Genomic DNA, 24,410 nt, shown 5'->3' with positions numbered 1-24,410 from the left:
ATTAGGGAAAAAGAAAAAGAATCTATATGTTCTAAAATGTTTACAGTAGTTCTTTTTGTAGTGACAAAGAACTAGAAACTGCAGAGATGTCTGACAACTGGGTAATAGCTAAAAAAAATTGTGGTTTATGATTCTGATGGAATACCACTTGTGCTCTAAGAAATGATGAGCTTAATGATCTTAGAAAAACACTAAAAGATTTGCATGAAATAACAAAAAGCACAATGAACAAAACCAAAAGAACATTTTATACAGTAATAGCAGTATTGTTTTAAGAACAGCTTTGAATGAATAAGTTTATTTTGACTATTATGAACATCCTCAGTAACTATAAAGAACATTTGAAGACAGACACTATCTTCATGTAGAGAAAGATGTGATAAATAGAAGCATCTATAGAATAATTTTACATATATGTGTGTGTATGTAGGTATCTATCTATATGCCTATTTGTGTGCCTAATGGTGGCCATCTCTAGGACAATGTGGGGAGGAGAGAAGAAAAAAAGGTAGAAAAAAAATTTACATGAGAATTTTGTTGTTTGTTTGAAAGGAATAGCAAGTTGTACACTGTAGATTTGCAGTTTCATATACAATTTTGTCTTTTTAAAAATTATGCTATGCTGTGGAAATGCTTGAATTAAAAATGAAATGAATGAATTAAAAATAAAATAAATTAGGGAAAAACCACCTAATCCAACTTTTATTTCATACATGAAGAAATGAGTCCCTGAGAAATTAAAGAGTCTGAGAATAAACTCAGTCATTTAAGTACAAATCTACTATTAGGGAACTACTCAGTCATCAGAAGGTGGTTAATTTCCTGGCCACAGCAAACCATGAAGCTAACATCAGATTAGGGGTTGAATCCTGATTTTACAACTTTCAGCTTGGGCCAATGGGTAAAACACTTATAGGAATGAAATCATTAATCTTTCTCTAGTCTTCAAAATGTACAAATCTTATGTATATGTAAACTCACTTATGTTTACTACGGGTGCACTTATGAACATTTCATTTAGCTTCCCTACTATCAGATGCTATATAGTTTGCAAAGCATTTTATAGCTGTTATCTCATTTGATTTGATCCTCACTACAACCTCAGGAGGTGAGTGCTATTTTTTGGATAGATAATTGAAGAGAAATTAAGTGACTTGCCTTGGGGGAATCACATAGTCCTTAACCTAACTTGTTCATTGCTTCCCAGCTTGTCTGTCCCTAAACCCCATAAAGTCATTGTGATGAAAGGTAAGACTGAAAAAGTTGATAAAGATGGGAATGTAACACACAATAAAACAAACAAATAAATAAATAAAAACTCTGGATTTATGGTCAAGAGACTTGGCTTCTAGTATTAGGTGTTTCATGAACTTCTCCCCATTTAGTTCTCCAGTTTCTTTTCTGTAAAAATATGGTCTTTGAGGTCCAATTCAAATTCTAATGTGTGAGATGGGTATCTGGGAATCTGAAAATTGTTGAAGACTATTGTTCTTCTTTTTGGAACTCAAAAAAGGATTTGACCATGAAGCTCATAAAAAGCTTCCAGACAAAGGTCTCCTTATAATCAAAGAGAGAGGAACAATTAAAGGAGGAAAGGTAAGAAAATATTAGGAAACTCACTTACTAATATGAACAAAAGAGCAAAGACTCCACATAGTCAATGAAGATTTCTCATCCTTTTCTTGTTACAATCTTGGGAATACTTGATATGATATAAAGCCTAGAAAACACCATCCACTGACTGCAGTTTTGTTGTTATCTTTGATCTTTTAGACTGGAAAGACACATAACTGTTCCTGTCCCTAGAATAACGTGTATATCACAGAATTGCAGACTCTCAGGACTTTATGAGACTTCAGAGGTCATCTAGTCCAGTCATATTTGAACAGTAATCCCCCTGAATAATAATGGGACCCTATGATTTTGCTGGTCAATGAAATTGACAGGTCAGCACCTTCTCTGCATGTTTGGTTTTAGAGAGTTTTCTAGGACACTTATAGGTTAAGTGACTTGCCCAGAGAGCTTCCCAGTTTCAAGGTCACTTTTCTATCTACAACTCAAGCTAATAATTGATAGTTATGTGGCATTTTAAGGTATATATTTTGCATGGATTACTTCTTTTGGGAAACAGGCTGGCTTGAAAGGGATCTTTAGAAGGTGGTGAGTTTACTCATACCTTAATGGAAATCCTTTCTACTGCACAAATGTACCCCCCGAACTGATCATCTGGTTTTGCCTTGATTAACTAATAATTCTAGCTAACATTTATAGAGTGCTTACTATGGGCCAGGAAGTATACTAAGCCTTTTACAATTATTATCTCATCTCCATAACAACCTTGACAGGTAGGTACTATTTTCACCCACATTTACAAATGAGGAAAATGAGTCACATAGATTAGTTGTCTAGGGTCACACAGCTCTGTCTGAGACTGAATTTGAATTCAGGTCCTCTTATATTTTATCTTACTATCTCCTTAAAGACCTCCACTGTTGGAAATTTTCTAATGACTGTTAGACTGTTAAACCCTACCCAGTTTTCAGAAAACTGAATGCTAATTAACTTTTCTTGGCCATCAAGCCTTAATATGTTTCTTTGTAAACTTCTACCCATTATTCCTAGATTAGCTCTCTAGGGAAAGCAGAGACAATCATCTGATCCTGCTTTCATAGGACCAGCCTTCTACTTCCAAGACACTTTTCCTGGGCCCCATTTCCTCTCCAACTAAGTCTCCTTTTCTTCAGAACAAATATCACTAGTTTCTTCTACCTAAATCGCCTATAGCTTAATCTTGGTGAGAAGAGAGTTGAGGGAATTAAAAAGCACATCTCTCAGCATACCCCTAGTTCTAATGATGTTACCCCTTGCCCCCATAACAGCCTCCAACCTTCCTAGAACATTTGCTCTCCCTCAAGCTCACCTTCTGTTTGGTGCTGAGAGGCTGCGGCTTCAACTTCTCATCCTTGCTCTTGGAAATCCTCAGGAACTGTTTCAGGTCCCCCTAAGGAGGAAACAGACAGTAAGAGAGATACCAGGACTTCTTCAACCTCAGAGTGATAGATCCTCTCAAATTAGAGAACCAAGTATGTACCAGACATCTACCAGCTCTGGTTAGAAACACAGAAATGATCTGAAAGTCCCTGGGGGAAAACCCAGTACAGAAAGATATAGATAAGGAGAGGGGCTAGACTTATGCTGTTATGGAATAGGAAGAACCTGATGAGGTCCTTTCACTAAGAGCTCTCTCTACAATGCAGGTCAATTCCTTCTCTGAATCTTGGAGCTGTAAAGAGCTGCTTACAGCAGCAGTATCAAACTCAAATAGGAAAGGAGGGCCACAATAAGGTTCCTTGCTGGTGTATATTGACTTAGAAAACCACATAGTAATATCATCTATGTTTTATTGTACTTTTTCTTATTTTGTTGAATATTTCCCATTTACATTTTAATATGGTTCTAGCCTGATAGGAGTTCTATTCCAGAACTCTGAGTAGTTAAGTTACTTGCCTAAAGTCATACAGCCTGTGCCAGAGGGCAGGACTTACATCATGGACCTAAAGCAAATTCTGGGTCTCTCTTCCCCTTTAGAAAGCATTTGGGTTTTTTAAAATAATATTTTCACAGCTATATTTCAATATATTTGGTTTACTTTGTAATCCCATGGATTTTATATTATGCATTTAAAAGCATGATTCTGAGAAGTCCATAGGACAGGGGACTACCAAAGAGTCCATGCCACAAAAAAGGCTAAGAACCCCCAATGTCAAAAGAAGAACAGAAGGCCCCAAGTGAATCCTAGGCTAAAAACAGTGGAAACAGCAAAGAACCACCAGGGACCAGCAATAGTGAGGAGAGTACTGCAGATGACCCTCAAGTTGAAAATGAAAAGCAACAGGATTGGCCAAGGTGTGAACTCCCCATCCCAAGATCGTACCAGGTCCACATACTCCAGGATCATGTAGTGGGGCTCAGCCTCCCGGCAGAGGCCCAAAAGGCGCACCAGGTTGGCGTGGCTCAGCTTGCCAAACATTTCAAACTCTCGCCGAAAGTTCAGCTGCAGCTGCTCATCCCGGCTCTGAAGGCTCTTCACCAGCACCAACGTCTCAGCCACCCCATCTTCGAGGCCTTGGGCCTTTGCCAAGAACACATCCCCAAACTCGCTCTTTCCTATGGGCAAAGTGCCAGGTTAGCCTTTACCATTCCCGGGGTGGTATGCATGTTTGGAGAAGCCCTATGGTTCCTCCTCCCTTTCCACCCTAAGTCTTAATTATTAAAATAGCTCTGCTAGTCTGAGAGGGACTTTCAGGCACAGAACTGGAGAACAAGGCTGGTGATAGTAGAAAGACTAAAGGATCCTAAATTTAAAGCTGGAAGGATCTTTAGAAGCCAGGAAGTCCAAACCCCTCATTTTACAGAAAAGGAAACTGAGGCCCCCTTTAAGGAGGGGAAATGACTTGCTCAGGATCACACAGTTTAGTCAGTATCTGAAGCAGACTCTGGATGTTAGTTCTTCTGAATCCACGTCTAAGGCCCTATCTGCTCTACCACACTTAATAATACAGCTAGTCCAAGGCAACAGACCCAGGGTGGTGATAGACTGCAGGCTGGCACGCGGAAAGTGCATCTTATCACTGGTACTGTGTCGTTTGTTAGCGGCTGAAGAAGCAGAGCCCAGGTTGGTCAGAGCAACTTCTTCGCGGATTTCCGCCGTGGTCTGCCCATTCTGCACAGGTCCACCTGCAGAGAAAGGGGGTGAGCTGAGATTCAAGACCCCAGAAAGTTTCCTTCTTTTCCTGTTGCTTTTTTTCTTATTAACTTTTTTTTCCTTTTCCTGTTTCAAGCAATAGCCAAGACTGATTAATCTCAACCTTCTGTTCCTCATATGACTGGGTCTGCCAGCCAGCATTCATGTGCCTTTTAGGTGTCCATAGAATGCATTGTGTTTATGTGGCTGAAACACAGGTCATATCATACTATTACTCAACTTTCTGGAGAGAAATGCCAGTTATAAACTGTTAGCCAACAAAAGGGAGCTCAGTATTTCCTCTGGATGCTAATGTTAAAGAAAGGGTTCAGCAAGCTTGAAAAGGGTCCACCCATTGCAGCAGATGTTGGGTACCGAGGGAAACAAAAACCAAGAATTTGTCCACCTGATCTGAGTCAGTAGTAAATACAGAGATAGCTAACTAATTACATTCTAGCCTCAGAGAATTCTCAATTGATGAAGAACAGTCACTCAGGATTCCCCATGGCTTGCCAGGATAAACTTCTGCTTTGAAGTCTTGCTCTCCTGTCTGATGACTGCTTATCTCATACCACTATCTTAGGAAAAGCCCGGACACCATGCTTCACTTCACTCCAGACCCTTTCACTCCCTCCATAACCTTGTTAATCACCTCCTCCACTCTTCCCCTACCCCTCCCTAGTTCTGGAATTGTGAACTACAATCAAATAAATTTTACTGTTGTTCTTAGATAAGATATTTCAATCTTGTTGCCTGATGGACCTTTCCTCTAACTTCCTGGATCTACGGGTCCCCAGCTAGCCACTATTCTCCCAGGTGTGCTGCTTCTCTTTATAAAATAAATTGTCTGAGGACAAGAATTTTCTTTAGCACAGTGCTTGGTGCACAGTGTTTAATAAAAGTTTTTTTTCCTACAGTTATTTACTCATTTCTTTTTTTATTAAAGTTTTTTTTTTTTTATTTTCAAAACATATACATGGATAATTTTCAACATTCACCTCTGGAAAACCTTGTGTTCCAAAATTTTTCCCTCTTTTTCCCCCGTCCCTCTCCCCCAGATGGCAAAAAATCCAATATATGTAAAATATGTGCAATTCTTCTATGCATATTTGCACAAAGATTATCCTGCACAAGAAAAATTAAATCAAAAAGGAAAAAATGGGAAAGAAAACAAAAAGCAAGCAAAAACTCAGGGAGCTCCTAGATCTATGCTCTCAGAAAGTGTCTAATCCTGATATAAAGATACAATCCCTATCCTCAGGGAGTTCCTACTTCTACAAGTGACACACACAAATTGTTTTTTGAGAGTTCCAAGCCTGATGAGGAAAGAAAAGCATAAACAACAAAATCTCAGGCTTGTAAATGATTCCATCCATATAAGGATGGAGGAGGGTGACCAGAAAAAGTACAAGACCCAAGTAAAGGCCATCTAGGGGAGGGGGTGGGGGAGAAATTGGAATGCAAGGTATTTATTTCAAGGGTCAATGTTGAAAAATTATCCTTGCCCATGTTTCGAAAATAAAAAAAACTTCACTAATAAAAAAATAAGATTAAAAAGAAAAAAAGACCAAGTAAAGCAGATCTAGGGAGGTTCCATGGAGAATTCTATATCAAAGCTACTTGGGGTTCAGGGCCTGGGAAACTGGCCGGTCATGATTCCCAGAGAGGAGAGGGAACCATCTCTTCCCTAGGTGACTCTCTGCCTCGAGGTCAGTCTCAGACCTAGGCAAGCTCCGCTGCCTTCTCCCTCATCACCCCATGGGGGCGCCCAACACTCACTCACCCGTACCCCCCACCCACCCGACCAGTGGGCCCCAGGCTCACCATTGAGGCACTCCATCTCGGGCTCCTCACCCTCCGGCTGTTTCTGAAGCCTTTTGGCCTTGCAACGCTTTTTGCAGTAGAACATGAGGCCCAGCACAGCAATAATGTAGGCTACGGCAGCCCCCACCGACAGCCCTATGGTCTGAATCATCTTATATGGTGGAGGGCTGCCAGGACCCTCGGAGGAATCCAGTACCGGCTTGTCTGAAGGGACACAAGTGGGTGGTCAGTGGGGGCTGCCTAGGAGAGCTACAGAGCAAGGGAAGTTAATCTGTGATGACAATCCGGCAAAGCCGAGGGAGCTACCCTCAGAATAACTGTTTTTAAATACATAAAAAATCAATTGGGTCAAAATAGCTTTCAAAAGATACACTTTTTCAAAGAGCCAAGACCCTGGTTAAGCATCTTGCAGTGCAGAGTGCCCTGGCCCCCCACTGCTGCACCTCTGACCAAACATCCCAGCCTACTACTCCTTTTACTGCTCCCGCTGAGCTGCTGCCTTCCATCAATCTGACGGGCAGAGATGAGGTCCGATGATGGCACCAGGGCCTGCCCTCGAGGGTCCCACCCTTGAGATCTGCCCTGGTGCCCTCATCTCTGAGGTCTCCCATCTGCCGCAAGCCTGCTCCGTACCCACGACGTGGAGGGAAGCCTCTGTGTGCCTGATGTTACAGCTGTTGCCAGCAATGCAGGTGTAGCGGCCCGAATCCTCAGAGGTGACATCATGGATGACTAGGGAGCCGTTGGAGAAGATATGCATCCTGCGGAGAGGAAAATCTTTGTAGCCGTCCCTACAGCCCCTCATCCGTCTCGTGAACCTGGGACCCCTTGCTCCCAAGGGCCTGAGAGCTAGGGCTGGGACCGGGAAGAAGGGACCTGGTACCTGGGTCCGAGCTGAGCAGGGTCCAGGATCCGGTCCTTGCCCTTCCACTGGATAAGGGGGTCAGGGTCCCCTTGGGCCTCGCACTGCAGCATCGCGGTGTGACCCTGATAGACGGTTGTACGCTCGGGTTCTCGCTTGAAAGTGATGAACACTGTATGGGGGAAAAGCAGGGTCTGGATAACTGTGGAGGCGGGAGGGAAGGCTGCCAGGCAGACTCATCTGTTCACACATGGCAGATCCTCCCTTCCAAAGTCCATCCCCCCGCCGCCATTCCTGTCCGTGGGTACCTACCTGCCACAGTGAGCTGAACGTGGGCACTGATCTGGCCCTGAGGCTCGTTAGAGGCGATGCAGGTGTAGTTGCCTGCGTCACTCCGGGTCACCCTGGAGAAGTGCAGGGTCCCTGCGTTGTCTGTCACACTCTCTGGGAGGCTGCTGCCATCTGGGAAAAAGGAACAGGAAATTGTGGCCTGGGATGGGAAGTCACTGATACCTGTATTTGAGACTTCGTGTGATATCAGAAAGAATACTGGATTTAAGGTCGGAAGATCTGAGGCAGTTTTTGACTCTGCTATTTAATATTTTTGTGACTGAATAAGTCAAATCCTTCTCCATTTCTTTATCTGTAAAATGAAGGAGTTGGAACAGACCGGATGTAAAGTCCTCCTTCCAAGATCTCCTTTGGGGGTGGAGGTTTGCACACTACTTGTACACATTTCCTTTTCTGATCCTCAGAGCAACCATGTAAGGTAGGGTACTATTATCACCTATCATTTTGAGATTCTGAAACATTAAGGGATTTATCCAAGACAACACAGTTATAAGTGTCTGAGGTGTTGCTGAAAATTAGGTTTTCCTCTCTCCAAAGCTATTACCTCACACAGACTCTCATAAGAAATCCTTTACTCATCTGAGACCCAGTTTTATTTCCAGGAAATGAGTGATAATGTTCACTTTCTGCAGACCCACCATAGTAAAAAAGCCATCCAATGCTTCCCCTATAATCTACAAAATTAAGTCCAAACTCCTAACCCTGGGAGAGGGGGAGGGAACAAAGAAGGAACAGAACTCCAGTTCTACCCATTACTTATTAATTGGGCAACTCCAGACAAAGTAATTTAATGTCACTAAGCCTCAAAATGGGGATTCATCCCCATTCCTCATCCCCCAAAGGAAATATCACAACTTAGCTCACAGCCCTACAAGGAAGATCAAAAGAAATGATCTCAGCTCTCACTCCACAATCCAAACCAATCTCATTCTAGAAAGCCTGGAGTCAAGAAAACTCATGTTTTAACATGATTTAAACACTTAGTAGCTGGGTGACTCTGTTCAAGTCACTTATCCTGTCTGCCTCAGTTTCCTCATCTGTAAAATGAGTTGAAGAAGAAAATGGCAAATTAACCCATTATCTTTGCCAAGAAAACCCAAACAGAGTCATGAAGAATCAGATATGATTGAATAACAACTCTTGATTCCCACGGCAGCACTCTCATATGTAAAAGCAATAACTTTCAAGAATAATCAGCATATCTGTCACTGTCTCCTTTGTAGCTCACCTATGAAACACTCCACAGTTCAGCCCAACAGACTAAATTACCTCTACACTGCCTCCAATTGTGCTGGAACAATTTTTCTCACTTATGGTTTCTACTCCATTTCCTCTCTCTCTACCAATCTCAAACTATTCATTAATCCCATAATCTCATCCTCCCCCTTAGACCGTTGTAGTGCTCAGTGATTTCTCCTCCCTTCTTAAAATTTATAGCAAAGCGAAGCAGAACAAAGAAAGCAAGCCCAAGGGAAGAAAATACCTAATGATTACAACAATGAAAAGAAGTCAACAGGTAAATTCTGGCTAAAAACAATGGTCAGTGTTAGGGCCAGGGACACATTCCTCCTTTCATGGATCATGGAGCAACGTTTTTTAGGAAAAATATTTTGTAAAGGGGTTTTGGGGAAGTGTCTGTAATATCAATAATTAATAATAAAACAAAATGTATCAATAAATTAAAAAACAAAGTGATACAACTTATAGGTCTTATTATCTATGGTCCCATGACTTACTTATTAATCAGAGACTGGAGATACTATTGCTCAGGTTGTGGATGGATTTTTGTGGGTTTATGTATATCATTTCCAGCTAGATTATAAACAGTGACTATGTCTTAGCATGGTATAGAGGAGAGAGCACTAAACTTCAAATAAGGTCTGAGCCACAATACAGAATGGCTTAAATGTTTATTAAAAAATATTTATGAAAGATGGAGAAGGAAAGATGCAGGTAGAACATGACAACTGTCTTTGGCTACAGCTACCAAGAAGAAAAATCAAACTTGTTCCTATTAGGATAGAATTAGATGTGACAGGTAGAAATGTTAGAGGGCGAGATTTCTGCTATGTTTAAACAAGAAAAATGATGCCTTCTTAGAAAAATCCTTCCCAAAGTGGAAAGGGCTGCCTTCAAGGAACTGGGTTCTCCCTGAGTAGGGATGATAATGATGATGATGATGATGATGATGATAACAACAGCAGTTAGCAATTATTTAACACTTTTAGGCTAGTAAAAACATTTTACAAATATTTTATCTTCACAACACATCTAGGAGGTAAGGGATATTTTTATCCCAGTTTTATAGATAAGGAAATCATATAAGCAAAGGTTAAGTGATGTCACTGATAGCTAATCTGGATTTGAATTTAGGTCTTCTGAATTCCTGTGAACACTCTATCAATTGTGTTAACTAGCTTGATAAGATTCCTTGCTACGTCATATGTCTTTATGTGTGCAGTCTTTAAAATGAGGATATTATTTCTTCAGATGCCTGGCAGCACTGAATATAGGGCTCACACATATATAGTAAGTCTTTTTGAGTTGTCCATCCATATTGTGGGGCACTCACCTGCCCGCATCCATCGAATCGTGGGCTTCTCCCGGCCAGTGGCTGAGCACGATACTGTAGCTTCTTTGTCAAATTCCATGCACTGCTGAGGCTGGGGAGGTGGTGTGAACTTGAGTTTCTCTATCCAAGAGGGAAAGGAAGGATGGGATAGTCAGTTTAGGATCCAGGACCTAGACAACCATCATATCACTATTGGGGGAGTGAGATGGCTCTGACTATATGAACATTACAGGTAGAAAATGGGGTGATTTAGCCTGGGGGAGAGATGATTTAATGGGAGATGAGGAAAGTCACAGATAGGCAAATTAAGGCTTGATAAAAGGAAAAACTTTCTCAGAATTGTAGTTGTACAAAATGGAAAGGGCCAAGAGGAGAGTGTGAGTTCCCCATTATAGAGATTTTTATTAAACAGAGGCAAAAGAGCTTCTTGTTGGAAACGCTGTAGAAGGGATTCTATGCTGTTGTGTCTCCTTCACGTCTGGATTTTTTAACTCTTTCATTACACATCCCCCAAACACAGGTTCATCCCCAAGACAACCAGGTTTCACTCACCCAGGACTTGGACTCGGGCTTGCGCCTCAATGCTACCAGCGGGAGTACTGCTGACACATCGGTACAAGTTCCCATCATAAACCTCCACATTGTTGATGCGAAGGTCCCATTCTCTGAAATCTCAAACCTTGAGTCCTGTGGCACAACCCATCCCATGAAAGACTCAGCCCAGCATTAGGCTTCTCTTCCCCAAGGAGGAAGCAGAATCTACCACAAGCTTCAGGCTCTAAAGGCCAGGAGTGGGGGACACGAAGGGTGGGGGCCCGGCACAGTACTCTAGTCATCCCCAATCCTCCCAAGTCCAAAGGCCCCTGATTTCAGAGGGAAGAGGGGATCTCTCCCGAAAGGGTAAGGAGGGAAATGCTGCAAGGAAGCAAGGACGCATTCTCTGAGGGGAGAGGGCAGGAAAGATTAGAGAAATAGTCTCTTGGGGATGTCTGACAAACGCCTTTCTAGAGATGAGCCAGGAAGATAGCAAGGGGAGATTTCCCTGTCCACCCACCTTGAAGTCTTACTCTCACCTCAGAGATGAGCATCTGGTTCCGGTACCAGACAACAGTGGGCTTGGGTGTGGCCTGGCTCAGACAGTGCAGATAACCAGGCTTGCCTTCTTCCAGCTGGCTGTCCTGGGGCTTTTTCAGCCACCTTGGCAGTGCTGTAAGGGAAGATGGAAGGAGACAACTGGAATCAGACCTCAGGAAAGGTCTCAAAGGATGGAAGGGTCAGAGTTCAAAAGGCAAAGAAAGGGAACAGGCACTTCAGCTGTAAGCACTGGTACATTCAAATGTTCAGGGGCAGAAAAGTGGAATAGTCCAGTCTGGCTATATATATATATATATAACTATATAAAGGGGAGAAAAGGTAAACTGGAGCCAAATTATGAAAAACCTTTCATACCAAGACAAGGAAGCTTCAACTACAGATAATGGGGAATTACAGACTTTGGAGAAGAAAAGTGTCCACTGGAGCAGTACTTAGGAAAATATAGTAGATTCCTAGGAATGGAAAGGACCATAAAAACCACGCCTTCCTCCGTCTGCCCACTAAATATGGCAGTAACAACCAGACTAGATTGTGGTAGGGAAAAGGTAGGAGATGTGGGAAGAGACATTTGACACATCAATTCTCTGCCAGCCATCATCCTATACATACATGAAAAGACCATCTGTACTAGTTAACTACTCTTCTTCTCACTCCCTTAACTCTCTGCAGTCTGGCCTGCAACCTCATCATTCAACAGAAACTGCTCTCCCCAAAGTTATTAGCAATCTCTAATTTGTCAAATCCAATGGCTTCTCTTAAACCTCATTCTTCCAGACCTCCCTTGGGTGCCTCAGCCACTGTCAATCACCTTCTTTTTCTCTAAATTTTCATAAATCTGTTCACTCCTAGTTTGTGTCTTGTCAGTTTTGACTGCTCCTTCCCTGTCTCCTTTGCTGGATATCCCTCTAAGTCATGACTGCTAACTATGAGGGTCTCCCAAAACTCTGTCCTGGGCCTTCTCTTCTCCCTCTATACTATTTCACTAAATCTCATCAGCTCCCATGATTTCAATTATCATCTCTAATAAAATGACTCTCAGACTTATCTTGTTCAGCCCTTACCTCTTAACCTCTAGTCTCACATCTTCGACCACCTATTAGACATTTTGAATTGGATGTCTCATAGCTTAAATTCAATATGTCCAAAACTGAAGTCATTATCTTTCCCCCTCCCAAGTTCTCTTCTCTTGCTAATCTGCCTAATACTGTTGAGGGTACCACCCTCCCAGACTCTGAAGCTAGGTGGGATTCTCAGTTCCTCATTCTCTTTCATTCCCCAACATCCAATCTATTGCTGCTCATCTCTCTAACACTGCCACTAACCTGGTGTAGGTCCTCAATCCCTCAAAACTAAACCATGGTAATAATCTATTGAATGTGTCAAGTTTCTATCTTCACTCCAGTCTATCTTCCACTCAGTCATCAATCTGATCTTCCTCAACTGCAGATCTGACCATTTCATTCTCCCATTTAATCAACTCCAGTAACTCCCTAATATCTTTAGTATTGAATATAAAAATGTAAAATCCTCTATTTAGCTTTAAAGTTCTTCATAACCCAGCCTCTTTCTACCTTTCCTACCTTCTTAACCCTCACTCCCCTGCACAATGACTGTGATCCTCTCCATTACTCAAATAAGATGCTTCCAACTTTAAGCACTGTCTGTTCTCCATGCCTGTAATAATCTCTCATCTCCATCTCCTGACTCTCTTTTAAGTCCCACCTTCTACAAGAAGGACTTTCCCAGTCCTCCTACATCTTCATAGTGCCTCCCTCCTCCCTCCTAAGACTATCTGACAATTCACCCTGGAACAAGCTTCTTTGTACATACTTTTTTGAATGCTGTCTTTTCTACTAGACTGGGAGATTCTAGAGAGCAGGGCCTGGGTTTTGCCCTTTTTTTGGTGTGCCCAGCACATAGTAAGTACTTTATTAATGTTGCATGACTAAGATTGGCTACTTAACCCTGGTTTGTGTCATCTAGTCCAAGGCTTTTTAAACTTTTTTCATTCAAAACCCTTTTTTGTCAAGATATTTTTATACATGAGCTAGGTATATAAGTATATAAAATAGGCATGTAAAACAAACATTTATTGATAATAAATCATACAACTCTCACATTCAGTTATGAGACCCCATTGGAGGTCAGGAACCACAGTTAAGAGGCTAGGATTTACAGAACTCTGTTTAAGTGCTCTAAATTCCTTGAGGAATATGTATCTTCCACTCCAAATAATGATAGTAAACAGAATCCCAGAGCTGGAAGAAAAAAAGCATACCATCTCTTTCATTAAGTCTCCAAGACTTAAATCTCAGTGTTTTAAATAATATTCTGAGTCTACAAAAATCCTTACACATTTTGGGTTTTTAAGGTAGAGAAGGAACTAAAGAAACAACATAATATATGTGTTTTATACAGTATTTACTATTTGTCAGATATTGTATTAAGCATTTAAAAATTATTACCTCATATGACCATAAGCTATTATATAAGAAAATATCATAAACTATAACATTTAGATTTGATACTTCGGGATAAGTATTGTGTTAACAGAATTATTATAGTAAGAAAAAGAAACTCAGCTTTCAATTGAATCATATTCTGTTCTCCTGAAGGCTATATTAAAAAATAGCAACAAGATTAGTCATTTTTCAGTTGTGTTCAATTCTTTATAACCCCATTTAGGGTTTGTTTGGCATAGACAATGGAGTGGTTTGCCATTTTCTTCTCCAGCTCATTTTACAGATGAGGAACTTCAGGCAAATAGGGTTAAGTGACTTCCCTAAGATCATACAGCTAGCATCTAAGGTGATTTGAACACTAGGCATGGTGATTGATCTACTGTGATATCTAGATGCCAAATAACAAGATAGAAAGGCTAAAAAAGCAGGGCCCACCAAATAAAAGGAGCTTAATTAATGTCAATTTATGTCTGGAAAGAGGGGTTAAGGAAGATACTGTTTAAAAGAAAACAAAAATTTTCCATGCAGTTTTGAAAATGCTTCCTTAGGAAGACCTGTGTTTTGCAAATTAAAAAAGAAAAGTAAAGCCAAGATAATGGATGACTGGATTAATCAGCAAAATGCTGAATATTTTTCTTCAATAAAGAATCTTTCTGACACCATTTTTACTTGTGGACTGCAGTTACAAATTACCTTAAACAAAAAATGTGAACATATTAATACATACACATCCATTATGGATTCTTTGATTAATTCAAAATAGGAAACTCTTTATGATTCACTTTCATTGTGGACTCCATTCTAATGATATAATTCTCATCTTATATTCATGCCATTACTGTGGGAGGATTTTGTTTTGTTTCTACTCTAAATTTATCTTTATAAAATGCCATCTTTTTAGATTTATTCTTTTTTTAAAAAGCCTGTCCAGATCTTTTGGACTCTATCTACCTAACATCTTAGGTATCCCCCCAGTATTCTGCCATCTGTCAAGTTGATTGGGAATGTCCCCAGTACACCTTCAGTGAAGATATTGACAAACTGCAGTCTCCCTTCCAAACTGACACCAATCTATTAGTCAACATTCTTTGGTTTCAGGCATTTAGTCGTTCGTGAATGGGCCATTTGTATTACCATTTATCTGTCAAGTGCAGACATAATGGCTGGTTAGAGAGCTAGCCCCTCAAAACAAACTGGGTTTAAGTGCTGTCTCTGATTCGGAAGGGGAAGTCACTTAGTGTTCCAGGCAATTCTTAAGACTATAAGGTTTTTTTCAATTTCAAACTCCCCTTTCCAAGGAAGTGTCCGTGCTAATGAAATCCTAGATCCAGAGCTCAAATAAACAATTTCCCTCACTGACCATTAGAGTAAACTTGTTTAAAAAAAAAAAAAAGAAAAAGAAAGAAAAGTCAGTTCTTCAAACAAGTGCCTTGGGAGCAAGAGAGCTGTGAGGATTTCCTCCCCCACACTGGCACACTCACTGGCCACAGTGATGTTGATCTCCTGACGCCGCTGGCCAGCCTGGTTGGCGGCATGGCAGGTGTAGGTGCCAGCGTCGCTCTCGGTTGTGTTGGCAAAGACTAGCACGTGGCCTTCCTGATAGACCTTGCCATGGTGGGGGACCCGCGTCCCGGCCCGCTCCCACCACACCCTGGGCTCCGGCACACCCTGGGGAGCAACGCAGGCAACCCGCTCCTCTCGGCCTGCTGTGAACACTCGAGGCTGGAAGGGGAGCATGTCTTCAATCTCTGCAGGGAAGGAGATAATTCTATTATTTGTAGGGGATCAAGGTAGTTATGACCCACCTCACCGTCACTCTTCTAGTCTAATATCCTAAGCCCCCTTTGACCTCTACAACCCCTCATCGACTCCTTTAACCTCCTGCCTATTTAACCCCCAATCTTGTCTGTGAACCTCATGTCTCAGCATGAACTAAAGCTCCACGTTTCCTTTTGTGGGGGTTGGATGGTCCAGCCACAAGACCTTGAGCTCGGGCCTGCACTGACCTTCTAAGCGAAGAGTGGCCTCTAGGACAACAGGTGGGCCCCTCTGGCCATGGCCCACACAACGGTACACGCCAGCGTTACGTTGTCGAACCTGTGTCAGTAGCAGTGAACCATTGGAAAACACTGTGGCCCGACGGAGATGAGGGATCCTGGGGAAGAGAGAGAACATTCAGTGATGGTGGGAAAGAGCCTGGTATTGAGGGAAGAATGTAAATAAAGCACAGTCCTGCTCAGCTCCTAGAAGGGGGAGGGTTTGGAGACAGGGGAGATGGGGAAAGGAGTAAGAGAGGAAGACTGACTTAGACACTTCTCATAACTGGGAAGGAACAATGCCCTAGCATCCTTTACTCTCTCATCAGCCCTTCCAAAGCTTCCTGGAAGTTAAAGGACATTATAGAGTAAAGTGATCAAGACAAGAAATCATTCAGGGGGCCCTGCTTCTTTTGTTGCACAGGTTCAAAGAGTCAATCAATCAACAAATATTTTATTAAGCATCTGTTCTGTGCCAGGTTTGGGCCTAAGTGCTAGAGATATATATAGGCACAAAAAATGAAACAATATGAAAGAAAGAAAGAAGGCCTTTAGAGATATCTCAATCAAAGAATTCAGGTATATCTACCATCTGTGCTCCCAGGCAAGTCACACCCCCCCCAACCCAAACTCCCAACCTTGCTCTCAAAGAATAGCTAACCTCTTGTGGCTTAATATGTACAAACTACATTCCTTATGGCTATGTTATAAGGTAGCTATAAATTTATTACATAAAAATTTATTATCACCATCTTAGAAATGAAGAAACATACTTATGCATTTGTAGTCTGATTTGCTCAGAATCCAAAACTAGTAAGTAAAGGGATTGAAGGGAAAAGGAAACATCTTAAAGACTCTTTGAGGGTTATTACCACTTCAGCTGCTGGAATGACGGCAGAAACTTGATTTCTACAAATCACCAGGGTTTATTTGCTACCAGAATCCCACAGTGCTTAAACATCTTTGGAGGCCATCATTCTCACATCCCTTTGCTTTCAGCAAGACCTCTAATCATCACAGATACAGATTTGTCTTTTTCTTAAAGAAAAAGGGAATTCTTTAGAGCCTTTTGGTAATGCATTCTAAAGATTTGAAAGTCAGAGAACCTGAGCTTGAATCCCCAGGCTCTGCCATTATATTGGACAAGTTACTTAAACTCTGTGGGCCATAGTTTCCTCACCTGCAAAAAGTAGAGAGAGCAGGATCTATGAAGTCCTTGTCAGCCCTAACTCTAACCTCTTAGAAGTCTTGGCTAAAGTTCAAATGGTTGTCTCCTGATTTCAAGTTCGGAAGTCTTTCCATTGTACCAATAATGCTCAAGTGGGAGTTTTGCATTCTTAAGGGTCTGGGCTAGAACAGAGCTCTCCTCTACAAAAGAGGCTGGGATGGTGCACTGGATAAAGCACCGGCCCTAGAGTCAGATAGTCCTGAGTTCAATTTTGGCCTCAGACACTTAATACTTTTAGCCATGAGCAAGCCACTTAACCCCAATTGCCTCAGCAAAAATATAAATAATTAAGAAATAAAAAGGCTAGGAAGAACTTTGGGGGAAGGGAAGATTTTCTTCTCATTTAAGGCTGGGTCCAAACTAGAACTAAAAATAGCTGAACTTTTCACAAATGTTTTACAAAGGTCTCAGTTGATTCTCTCAACAGCTTTAGAAGGAAGGTGCTATTATGACCCCATTTTACATATAGGGAAACTGGAGGAAGCTAAACAACTTGCCAGAGTGCTAGCACTAGGAAGGTATCACACAGTTAGGAAGTATCTGGGTTAAATTTTAATCTAGTTTTTCCTAATTCTAACAACACTCTATCTAAAGCACCACCTAGCTATCCCAATGGAGGCAAGCTGTGGCCAGCTTGTCAGCATCTAAGGATACTTTGTTTCCACTCTATAGATAAATATACTTCCCGTTTTGCATCTTATTGTTACAAGGGCTATCTGGTACCTCCCTGTGTGCATCTATTCCTATACACAGACTATTTCCAGGCACCAGCCTGCCATTCCAGGGCATTGGACAAATCCCGCTCCCTGACTGAATGGGGAAGGAAGGAAGGGGGCAGATCCTCCAGCTTACCTTGGCGCTGGGTGCTAGGCTATCTGCAGGATAAAAAGGGAAAGCTTACCGAGTACGGTTAGTGATGAGGGAGTCACCCTCAAAAAACCACTGCAGGGTGGGAGGCGGCTGGGCGGTGAACTGGCAATGGAACATGGCATCCCCATTCTTTCCCACCACCTGGTCCTGGGGTACCACCAACGGACGTGCAAAGCTCTCATCTAGGGTCAAAGAAAAGAACCATGGCGTGAAGGAACAGGAGGAAGAAGGGCAGGGCCAGAGGCTCCACTCCTTGCCCCTCAGGTCACCCCTTTCCATGGTGCTGTGCCAGCTCCCTCTGCCCCCTACCCCTCAGACCCCAGGAATACCAGCAATGCTTAGGGTGATGTTCTGGCTGCTGCAGATGTGGCCGAAGGAGTTGTGGGCGCAACAGCTGTAAACGCCGCTGTGCTCGGGGCTGGCCCGACGCAGGGTCAGGTTTCTCTCCTTGCTGCTGACTGAGTAGTTGCCCTGACTGTCAGAAAGGGGATTCCTGTCCCGGAACCATTGGTACGTTGGGCTGTGGGACACAGATGGTCAGGAACTAGGAACAAGTAATCCAATCTTCCATCTTGGACAATGAGATCAAGAAGGGGGCACCTTTCTAGCCAAGAGTGACTAGTCTATTTAGAATGGCAAAGAATGGGAGAGCCCAGAATGGTAGTGATGAGCATTATGAATGGCATAAGATAGAAGAGGGCGCAAACGAGAAGTGAAGACAGCCTTTTAAGCGCTATAAAGTAAAAGGATGAAAGGACAAAAAATTGGAGATGACCAGAAGATAAAACAAGTTGTGTTTTTTCCTTCATTAAGACTATAATTGCTGTTACTGAGGAGGATGATAATAATAATGGACATTTAGGAAGCTCTTTACATACCAGGGCACATCATTTAATCTGGTCCTCCTAACAATCCTCATGACTAAGTATTACACGTAATATTCTCCCTATTTTACAGATAGAACTTAAGCTCGGGTTAAGTGAGGCCACGTCTCACAAGAACTCCCAAGAAGAATTAGAAACCATGCTTCTCCTGTCTTCGGGTATTTTCTCATTCTCTCCTTCTCCCCCTCCCTCCTTCCCCTCTATCTCTCTCTGCCCCCCTTCACCCCTCCTTTCCTCTTTCTCTCTTTCTGTCTCTCTCCCTCCCCATTCTCTTTTTCTCTTTCACCCCCCCCCACAACCCCCCCACCCCCCTCCAAGGTTTGACCAAAATTTAAGAGTACAGTTTCAGGATCTTTACCGGGGATGTCCATCAATGTGACAGCGCAGAGTGACCAGTGTCTGTGGTTGAATTTCTGCCAGTGAGGCTGGATGCTTTAGGACGACAGGCCCCGTTTCAATCCCTGGATCACAAAGACCACACTGTGACCTGGGAGCCCAGATCAAAACTTCTAATAGTCCACAGTAGGGGACCAAAAGGGAAGAGAAAGAAGGGAGCAGGGGAAGGGGAATTAAAGGAAAGCAAAGAAGAGAAAGCAAAGAACATAAGACACTTTCTGCTAAGAAATGGACAGAAAGCAGGCAAGGCAGGCATGTGAAAGTTGTGGATTTTGAACGTGCAAAGCTGCTCCCATCAATCTGTGTCTGGTATTTTAAAAGGTTGCTGACAGGAAAGATAGATAGTGAAGCTTTAAAAAAAAGAAAAGAAAAGAAATGGGGGAAGGCCATTTGATTTTCAGATCACAGTAACAGTTCAATCTAATAATCAATAGAGAATGAAACAGAGCAAAGTCCTTCGTTGTCCAGGCACCTTGAACCTAGTCCGAGGAAGGGAACTTTCCAGGAGTTGACAGCTAGAGAAAGTGGAAGAAAAGCATTCCAGGGGAGCCTTGCACAGCCCTCACTCACTCACTCACATTTGATGTTGAAGGTAGCATTAGCACTGTGAGCTTCTTCACCAGTGACGTTGTCCCGAGCCACACACTGAAAGGCACCCGCATCTTGCAGTCGGTCCACAGCTGCAAAGCTCAGGTTGTTCCCCTTGGTAAAGCGCCGTTCTGAGTCTTGGACAGGGACTCCATTGAGCAACCAGTGCACCTGCACATGGCCCGGTGACTCCACCTCACAGCGCAGCAGTGCCCGCCGCCCCTGCAGTGCATCCTGGGAGGAAGGTTCTTTGGTAAAGATGATGGTGGCTCTAGTTCCTGTAGCTGGGGGTGAGGATGGGAGAAGGAAAGAGAAGGTATTATGGGAGGATCGCTATCCCTCCACCCAACCAGCAATTCCTTTCCTTATCTGACACATGATAATGAAGAGCAGAGATGTGGAGACTTTTTTTTTTATTATAACTTATTACTGACAGAGCCCATGCCTGGATAATTTTTTTACAACATCATCCCTTGCACTCGCTTCTGTTCCGATTTTCCCCTTTCCTCTCTTCATCCCCTCCCCTAGAAGGCAAGCAGTCTTATACATGTTAAATATGTCACAGTATATCCTAGATACAATATATGTGGAGACTTAAGCACTGTGCAGGCCTTCAATTAGTGTTTAAGGGTGACACAAAAATTACCTAGTAAGGGTCAAGCATGAAACCAGTCCCTGCAGAGCCTGACAGAGTTCTTGCCTTCAATGAATTTATAAACTTAGTTTGGCAAACTCTACTTGTACACACATATAAAATAGTGAAGTAATAACAAAAGGCAGGCTATGATAGTTGCCAGATGAATGGTGTAGACAAGGCTGTTAGGAGGCCAGAATTAGGAAGGAACATAAGATCACAGATTTAAAGGACGATCCCAATAGTTGGGATGGTCAGGGAAAATACGTTATTTGAGTTTAGTCTTGAATGATGAATCGGATTTTGATAAGTAAAGAAGTATCATTAGAAAGGAGAAAGTATAAGCTATTGTCTGAAAAGTATATGGCTACAAAGTATAAAAGTACAAAGTACAAAAAAGGCTTATTTAAGGGGCAGTAAAACTGTGTCTGGAAAGTTAGACTGGAGCCTCTTAAAAATCTATAGAGTGTATCTTTTATTCTATAGACAGTAAAGCTCTAAGGAAGGATGCAGAGCATAAACATGATCAAAATAAATATTTATGGGAGATTAATCAAGCAGCTAGACACAATACACAACACAGCACAATGTGTGGAGTATAATGGCACAATTAAAATAAATGCATATAGCTACACCCAAAGAAAGAACACTGGGAAATGAATATAAACTGCTTGCATTTTTGTTTTCCTTCCCAGGTTATTTATACCTTCTGAATCCAATTCTTCCTGTGCAACAAGAGAACTGTTCAGTTCTGCACACATATTGTATCTAGGATATACTGTGACATATTTAACATGTATAGGACTGCTTGCCATCTGGGGAGGGGTTTGAGGGAGGGAGGGGAAAAAATCAGAATAGAAGTGAGTGCAAGGGATAATGTTGTAAAAAATTACCCTGGCATGGGTTCTGTTAATAAAAAGTTATTTTTTTAAAAAATGCATATAGTAGGAGAGAAGTTGATCAAGACACCTGTCCTAGGCCAGTCACAAAAGGTAAGAGAGAGGTAACAGAAACAATGAGGTATTAAGGTTTCAAATGCAGTGCAAAAAAAAAAAAGAAGCGTTTACCTTTACTCCTCTAGAGGAGTGAAGGTCTTTAGAACTAATTTGATGGAATTAAGGGGTACCTTATTGTTCACTGGCCTAAAATCTCCCTGGTGGCGGGTTTTTTTTAAAGAAAAAAAATCTTAATCCTTTATTATTTGTAGACATGAAGCAGTGATTTCTTTTCCCTGGTGGCTTTAAGAAACAAAGCTTATAGTTATGGAAGTAGTTGAGACTCTAAGGAGTAAGTTTCCTGGAAGCTGAGAAAACAGCCAGCTATTAGAAAAAATTCTCTCTTTGCAGTTTTCTTTGTGTTGAAAGGAAATGGGGGAGACTGGGCCAAAAGATTCATTTCTTCTCCTCCCCACAACAGTATGACATCTTGCAGCAGAGCCACTTAATCACCTGAAGACAATGTACCCTTAAAAGAGAGTTGAGGGGAAAGATAACTTTCAGAATATGACACCCTTGGCAACAGAAGAGAACCACTTACGGATTCAGGAGAGAATTATCCCTGGCAGTTTAGTTTCAAATTGTGAAGAAATAAATCTAGGAAACCCAGTTGAGCAACATGTTCAATCTAAGTCTTGGTTAGAACAGCATGAGGATACCACAAGAAGAGAGACTCCCACTGGAGTCCTTTGTTGTCAGAGATGTGATATGTCTCCGTTACAGGTATTTCCTACATGTGTGCCTCTCTACCTGTGTGCTTCATGTGCATATCCAATCTTCCCCCTGAAGCTTTAAGTATTTATGGGAGAGTGAACCTCTTGTTTAGTGGGAAAAATGTTTTGTAGCTATTCTTTCTACTAACATGCCAACTAAACTGGCTGGTTCTGAAGGGGAAATGTACTGGTGCAGGGAGGTTTGTGACTTGTTTTACAGGGTTTTAGAGACTCAAGTTACTTTGAAATTGTGGTAGTTGTCACTTCTTGGGGTCCCAACTTACAAGTATCAATTTGGGAATGGAAGTAACCTCAGGAGGAAGAGAAACACAAAAACTCTAAAATGAAGTGATGCAGAGCAGGAAAAGCAAAACTGGAAAAACATATGTCCCTTTTACTTTCCTGGTGCCTAGTGAGGAAGACAAACTGCTATGGACCTGAGTAAGGGATGGAGGGATGGGAAATCTCAGGTCCTTTTCCACTCAGAGTTACCATGAATTCAATCAAGTACATGGAAAGTTAGTCAACATGGAAACACTAGCCCATGGTCCTGGCATTTTCTCTATTTTTTCTTGCCTAAAAGGAAGATGTATTGGATCTTATGAGCTGAGAGAGTTCAGGAGAGCCATCAAAGATCTGGGAATTGGAGTCAAGTCAGAGCTTGCAGCCATCCAAGCCCAACTGACCAGCACAGTCCTGAGAAGCAAGTGACAACCAATCCAGAAGTGGACTAATCAGCAAGGAATCTACTCTTTCTATTGGCTATGCTACATTTACAAATATACCTGGTAAATCAAATATTTGTAGCAAATTACTTTAAGTTGGAACTTCACTTTCTTACAAGGACTAATGGCCTAGCTTCTTAAACTGTGGTTTGCAACCTCATATGGGGTCTCATAACAATACTAGAGCCATGAAATTATGATCTCTTATCAGTAAATGTCTGATTTGTATACCTATTTTATGTATCTATGTATCCAGGGTCATGTAAAAATTTCTCATGCAAAAAAAAAAAGTTTATAAGCCCTGGTATAGGAGAGAGTGTGCTCTTGATTTGGGGGTAGGTTTTTTATTTCTATGTTTGCTGTATCTTTCCAATGAATATCCTTTTATAAAAGCTAAAACAACAACCAAAAACCCCACATGTTTAGATGTCTTTTTTTCCTACTGCTTTCTTAAAAATCATCAGCAGTGGCTCTTTTCAACAATGAGGTAATTCAGGCCAGTTGAAAATAGAGAGAGCCATCTGCATCCAGAAAAAGGGCTGTCCGGACTGAATGTGGGTCACAACAAAGTATTTTTACCTTTTCTTTGTTGTATGGGGACTTAATGCGGATCATAACATAGTATTTTAAACCTTTTTTGTTGATGTTTGCTTGCTTTTTTCTCCTCCTCATTTTTTTGCCTTTTTGATCTGATTTTTCTTGTGCCACATGATAAATGTGGAAATATGTATAGAAGAACTGCACATGTTTAACATATATTGGATTACTTGATGTCTAGGGGAGGGGTGGGGGGGAAGGGAGGGAGAAAAATGTGGAACAAAAGTTTTTGCAAGGGCGAATGCTGAAAACTATCTTTGTATGTATTTTGAAAACAAAAAGCTATTTTTTTAGAAGCATCAGCAAAACTTTGAGTATGAAGTAGAGAGAGAGAGAGAGGGAAAGAAGGAAGGAAGGAAGGACGGAAGGAAAAAAGGAAGGAAGGAAAGAAGGGAGAGAGGGAGAAAGGGAGAAGGGGAGGGAGGGAGGGAGGGAGGAAGGAAGGAAGGAAGGAAAGAAGGAAGGAAAGAAGAGAAGAAGGGAGGGAGGGAGGGAGGGAGGAAGGAAGGCAGGGAAAGAAGGAAGGCAGGGAGGAAAGAAGGAGGGAGGGAGGAAGGAAGAGAGAGAAAGAGAGGAAGGAAGGGAGGGAGGGAGGGAGGAAGGGAGGAAGGAAGGAAGAAAGGAGCAAGGAAGGAAGGAGGGAGGGAGACAGGAAGAGAGGGAGGGATAGATTTATTAAATATCTACTTGGTATCAGGAACTGTGTTAAATACTTGACAAAGATGATTATTTTATTTGATCCTCACAACCCTAGAAGGTAGGTGCTTTGATAAGCCCCATTTTACAGCTAAGGAAAGATTAATGACTTTCCCATGGTCATAATGCTAGTAAAGG

General features: G+C 41.9%; 1 protein-coding gene across 1 annotated transcript in view; it reads right to left on the bottom strand.

Annotated features, from left to right (window-relative positions):
- The window catches only part of PTK7 (protein tyrosine kinase 7 (inactive)), an 84,985-nt gene that overhangs the window by 20,577 nt on the left and 39,998 nt on the right, over nucleotides 1-24,410 (bottom strand). Inside the window, 17 exon segments of the mRNA XM_051997001.1 lie at nucleotides 2,921-3,001; nucleotides 3,935-4,167; nucleotides 4,582-4,737; nucleotides 6,569-6,772; nucleotides 7,202-7,329; nucleotides 7,452-7,602; nucleotides 7,743-7,892; nucleotides 10,354-10,473; nucleotides 10,906-11,007; nucleotides 11,010-11,040; nucleotides 11,427-11,560; nucleotides 15,392-15,658; nucleotides 15,917-16,065; nucleotides 18,076-18,226; nucleotides 18,374-18,564; nucleotides 19,287-19,389; nucleotides 19,903-20,196. Of these exon segments, the coding sequence (XP_051852961.1) occupies nucleotides 2,921-3,001; nucleotides 3,935-4,167; nucleotides 4,582-4,737; nucleotides 6,569-6,772; nucleotides 7,202-7,329; nucleotides 7,452-7,602; nucleotides 7,743-7,892; nucleotides 10,354-10,473; nucleotides 10,906-11,007; nucleotides 11,010-11,040; nucleotides 11,427-11,560; nucleotides 15,392-15,658; nucleotides 15,917-16,065; nucleotides 18,076-18,226; nucleotides 18,374-18,564; nucleotides 19,287-19,389; nucleotides 19,903-20,196 (2,645 nt within the window).

Source organism: Antechinus flavipes, chromosome 4 (assembly GCF_016432865.1).
Source record: "Antechinus flavipes isolate AdamAnt ecotype Samford, QLD, Australia chromosome 4, AdamAnt_v2, whole genome shotgun sequence".
Taxonomy (NCBI): Eukaryota; Metazoa; Chordata; class Mammalia; order Dasyuromorphia; family Dasyuridae; genus Antechinus; species Antechinus flavipes.
Note: the sequence above shows the minus strand (reverse complement) of the source record. Positions and strands in the feature narration are given on the sequence as shown.